This window comes from Dryas octopetala, chromosome 3 (genome assembly GCF_963921425.1).
Source record: "Dryas octopetala chromosome 3, drDryOcto1.1, whole genome shotgun sequence".
Taxonomy (NCBI): Eukaryota; Viridiplantae; Streptophyta; class Magnoliopsida; order Rosales; family Rosaceae; genus Dryas; species Dryas octopetala.
In genome coordinates this window covers 24047368-24052252 of record NC_141368.1, presented here as the reverse complement: position 1 = coordinate 24052252, position 4885 = coordinate 24047368, and the positions used below count along the sequence as shown (strand labels likewise).

The following is a 4885-nucleotide window of genomic DNA, read 5'->3' as shown; positions in this document are numbered from 1 at the left end:
CCCCCCTCGAAGGGATCGAAATGTTCTGCGTCAACTGAACGCAGGGCAAGGTAGCCGCCCACCCCTAGGTTTCCAAAAGAGACTTGTGAGCAAGTCGCTGACTCCGGTAATAGCGGATCTCTTCCACCAGACCAGCTCCAACAACTCTTCATGGACATCAGTGAGCACCTGAGGAGAGTGGAGGGGGGCAGTCGTGGTGGACACCCATCTTTGGAAACAAGGGAGCTACCTGGACCTTTCACAGCCCGCATCCTGTCCATTCCCCCGGTTGGCGACGTTCGACCTCCCAAAATCACTCCGTACACAGGGTAGGAAGACCTATATGACCACCTCATGAGTTTCCGGTCAGCTCTGGAGTCTAAAGGTGCCGATGACGTTACAAAGTGTCGGATCTTCCTTTCAACCCTCTCTGGCAGTGCAAGGAATTGGTTCTATCAACTTCCTCCCGGCTCGGTTGATTGTTTCAACGAGCTCCGAGAGCTCTTCCTAGGCCAGTATATCATCCAGACCGATAGGATTTACACCACGGAGAACCTGACGCGGGTACGCCAGGGCAGCAGGGAATCTCTTCGGGAATATATCACCCGATTTTAGCTAGAGCGATCTCGGTGTCGCGACTGTGATGAGAAGGTAGCCTTCGCTGCTTTCGAGGGTGGTCTCTTAGAGGGGGACTTCTTGTTTGAAATCAACCGCCGCAATCCGCGCACCTATAAGGAACTCATGCAAGAGGCCATTGCCTATGCTACTGCTGAATTCAAAACATATGGGAAAAAGCCACCTACCATAGATCGTCCAAGTACCGACCAGGCCATCATAGTGCCACCCCAGCCCAAGCCTTACTCGGGTAACCAGTATGGGGGGTCCGGGAAAAAGTTCAATAAATTCACCAAGAAACAATTTGGTGATGGTAGAGGCGGAGGACAACGAAGGGAGGAAACTTATCAGACATCCTATGCCTCCAGGTTCAAAGTCTATACAATTCTCACTGTTACTTATACAGAATTGTATCCCCAGATCAAGGACATACTTCCTAAGCTCCCACCCTGCCCACCACAAACACGGTACCGAGCTAACAAGAACTTTTTTTGCCTTTACCATAACGACCATGGCCATGACACTGAAGTATGCAGAGCCTTTAAGGAGGCCATAGAAACTTTGGTACAGGCTGGAAAGTTGGATGGCTTTGTAGACAAGGAGGCCACTAAGAAGGCCAAGACCGAAGGACAACGACGGGGGCGAGTCAATACCATCTGTGGGGGCCCCACCCTCGCCGGCAACTCCAACAGGGCTAGGAAGGAATACACTCGAAGTGCTCAGCAATGCTCCTGCGTTATGGCTGTAGACTTTCACCGTGGCAAAAAGACTCCTAAGCTCGGGTGGTCGCCCATTTCCTTTGCTGAGGAGGAGGAACGTGATTTAATCTTTCCACACGATCACCCTTTGGTTATTGAGGCCACCATAGCTAACTTCAACGTGGCTCGGATCCTTGTCGATTGTGGCAGCTCCGTCAACATCCTCTTCGCCTCAGCCTTCACAGCTCTTGGAATTGACCAGGAGAGGCTTGACCGATTGGTCGCTCCTTTACTTAGCTTTTCGGGCGATATGGTCACCCCTCTTGGTGGGATCTACCCCCCCTCACCCTCGGGAGGTATCTTTCGTCCGCTACCACAATCACTCAGTTTTTGGTGGTCGACTGCCCCACAGCTTACAACGTCATCCTGAGACGACCGGCCCTTAACCAACTGAAGGTTATGATCTCCACTCACTTGCTTTTGATCAAGTTCCCGACCCCATGTGGAACGGGGGTAGTCAAAGGCTACCAAGTATCAGCCAGGTTATGCTATACGACTTCCGTTAAGAAGAAGAAAGAGGCCAAGCCCTATATGGCTGTTTCTGTTTCCCTCACCTGCCCTACCCCGGATCCTCCTGAAGACCCCCGTGATTCGTCTTTCAGAGCTATTACCCAGCCAGATGATAGTTGTGTGGAAGAAGTTCTCATCTCACCTGCCTACCCGGACCGCAAGGTTCAGGTCAGAACCCAGCTCAGTGTTGGTCTCCGAGACGAACTCATCCACTTCCTTCGTGCCAATGCCGAAGTCTTTGCATGGTCCTATAATGACATGCCCGGGATCTCTCCAGAGGTAATCTCCCATCGCCTGAGTCTTAATCCGCAGCACCGCCCCGTCCAACAAAAGCGTAGGCAGTACAAGCCCGAAATCTATGCTGCTATGAAGGACAAAGTCGACAAATTACAGAAAATTGGTTTCATCCGTGAGGTTTCCTACCCGGATTGGCTAGCCAATGTTGTGATGGTCAAAAAGTCAAATGGCAAGTGGCGGATGTGTGTGGACTTCACCGACCTCAATAAGGCCTGCCCCAAGGACAGCTTTCCTCTTCCGAGAATTGACCAACTGGTTGATGCCACAGCAGGCCATGCACTCCTTAGTTTCATGGACGGCTACTCCGGCTATAACCAAATCTTTATGCACAACTCTGACCAAGACAATACGGTCTTCATTACTGACAGAGGCCTATATTGTTATAAAGTCATGCCTTTTGGACTCAAAAATGCTGGGGCCACCTACCAGCGTTTGGTCAACTCCATCTTCTCAGAGTATATCGGCAAGTCCATGGAGGTCTATGTGGACGACATGCTTGTCAAAAGTGTCCGGGCGGAAGACCACGTCCACAGGCTTTCCGAAATGTTTTTAGTACTCAAGAAGTACCAGATGCGCCTGAACCCTGCCAAGTGCACGTTCGGCGTATTTTCGAGAAAATTCCTTGGTTACATGGTGAGCCAAAGGGGTATCGAGGCCAACCCTGAAAAAATCAAAGCCTTGATCGATATGCAATCTCCCAGGACTCAGAAGGAAGTCCAGAGCCTAACAGGCTGGGTCGCCGCCTTGACACGATTCATATCTAAGGCCACCGACCGTTGCGCCCCATTCTTCAAAACCCTTAAGGCTTGGACAAAATACATTGACTGGACTCCGGAGTGTGAGAAGGCCTTCCAAGACCTTAAAGAGTATATGGGCAAATCACCTCTACTCTCTAAACCCGAGCCAGGGGAAGAGCTACTCCTCTACTTGTCTGTTTCTCTGACAGCCACCAGCTTGGTCCTAATTCGACTTGAGGATAGGGTCGAGCACCCGGTGTACTATACCAGTAAGGCCCTGCAAGATGTTGAGACCAGATATCAAGAGATAGAAAAATTAGCCCTTGCCTTGGTCATATCAACCCGGCGCCTCCGCCCATACTTCCAGGCTCACCCTATTGTGGTTCTCACCAATCAACCGCTCAGGCAAGTCTTGCAGCGACCCGAGGTCTCTGGCCGACTTATCAAATGGTCCATTGAGCTGAGCGAATTTGACATTTCCTACTGCCCACGGCCAGCAATCAAGGGACAAGCAATTGCAGACTTCATTTCAGAGTCTACATTCCTACCCGAGGCTGAGCCCTCCTCCGCCATTGTGTCGACCACTGACCCACCAACTTCTTCTACTTCAGCAATCAGGTTAGATCGCCCAATCTGGTCTTTATATGTTGAGGGATCTTCTAACTAGCAAGGTAGTGGAGCCGGACTTGTTTTGATCACCCCTGACCAGACCACCATCGAGTATGCTTTTCGATTCGGCTTCCAGGCATCCAACAATGAAGCTGAATATGAGGTCTTCCTTGCCGGATTATCTTTGGCACTACATATGGATGTTGAGCAACTCAAAATCTACAGCGATTCTCAACTTGTGGTGAACCAAGTCACACAAGAATACCAGACAAAGGGTGAGCGCATGACCGCCTACTTCACCAAAGTTCAAAGCTTACTCAGTCAGTTCTCAGCATACCAGCTCATACAAATCCCTCGGGCAGACAATGAGAGGGCGGATACCCTAGCTCGCCTTGCCTCGGCTGTTGACCAAACCTCCGGAAGATCTGTCCCAGTCGAGTTCTTACCTTAGCGCAGCACTGATGTTATGGAAGTCTGCCAGTCTGAGCAACAAGCAAGTTGGATGGACCATCTCCTCGCATTTCTTAAGCATGAAAACCCACCTGCGGACAAGACCGAGGCTCGGCGCCTTCGTCATAGAGCCTCCCGGTATACCATTATCAACGACAAGTTATACAAGCGGGGTTTCTCCATGCCATACTTACGATGCCTTACCCCCGAGCAAGGCAACTATATCCTCCGGGAGATCCATGAAGGGGTTTGCGGCAATCATGCAGGGGCCCAATCTTTAGCCCACAAGGCCATTCGCCAAGGCTATTATTGGCCAACCCTCCGCGCTGATGCAAAGAAGCTCACCCAGAAATGCATAAAGTGCCAAAAATTTGCCACTTTTCCGCGCTAACCACCCGAGCCCCTGACTACCATGGACAGTCCTTGGCCCTTTGCCCAATGGGGTATCGACTTAATCGGACCAATGATAGAGGGGAAAAGAAAAGTCAAAATGGCAGTAGTCGCAGTGGACTACTTCACTAAGTGGGCAGAAGCCCAGCCCTTGGAAAAGGCCACCACCCAGACCATCAAGAGTTTTGTATGGAAGAACATAATTTGCCGCTTTGGTCTCGCCTACGCCATGATCACTGACAATGGCAAACAGTTTGACAACAAAGAGTTCAAGTCATTTTGCTCCGCATTCAACATCAAGGTTTTCTTTGCCTCTCCTGGTCATCCTCAGGCCAACGGGCAGGTCGAGGCTGTCAACAAGACCATTAAACATACCTTGAAGACCAAGCTTGATGCAAAGAAGGAAAAATGGTCTGACCTCCTACCCGAAGTTTTATGGTCCTACCGGACGACTTGTCGATCCTCGACCGGGGAAACCCCATTTTCTTTGGCCTTTGCTTCTGAAGCCGTCATCCCAGTTGAGGTCGGACTTGCCTCTTA

General features: G+C 50.7%; 2 protein-coding genes across 2 annotated transcripts; both read left to right on the top strand.

The window, feature by feature from the left end:
• The first annotated feature begins 720 nt into the window (after nucleotides 1-720).
• On the top strand, nucleotides 721-3956 carry LOC147291930 (uncharacterized). Its single transcript, XM_086236087.1, has 3 exons — nucleotides 721-1648; nucleotides 1705-3514; nucleotides 3572-3956. The coding sequence occupies exons 1-3, from the start codon at nucleotides 721-723 to the stop codon at nucleotides 3954-3956; spliced, it is 3123 nt and encodes a 1040-aa protein (XP_086092213.1).
• A 15-nt stretch (nucleotides 3957-3971) lies between these two features.
• LOC147291929 (uncharacterized) lies at nucleotides 3972-4346 on the top strand. The gene has a single exon (XM_086236086.1). The coding sequence runs from the start codon at nucleotides 3972-3974 to the stop codon at nucleotides 4344-4346; it is 375 nt and encodes a 124-aa protein (XP_086092212.1).
• The last annotated feature ends 539 nt before the right edge of the window (nucleotides 4347-4885 follow it).

What these genes read in the sequence shown, in the direction of transcription:
- LOC147291930 (XM_086236087.1), top strand. Translation starts at nt 721, where the DNA reads ATGCAAGAGGCCATTGCCTATGCTACTGCTGAATTCAAAACATATGGG. An exon ending in CCCCCCCTCACCCTCGGGAG is followed by an intron (nt 1,649 to 1,704) that starts GTATCTTTCGTC and finishes ACTGCCCCACAG; the next exon opens with CTTACAACGTCATCCTGAGA. An exon ending in TCTTCTACTTCAGCAATCAG is followed by an intron (nt 3,515 to 3,571) that starts GTTAGATCGCCC and finishes CTAGCAAGGTAG; the next exon opens with TGGAGCCGGACTTGTTTTGA.
- LOC147291929 (XM_086236086.1), top strand. Translation starts at nt 3,972, where the DNA reads ATGGAAGTCTGCCAGTCTGAGCAACAAGCAAGTTGGATGGACCATCTC.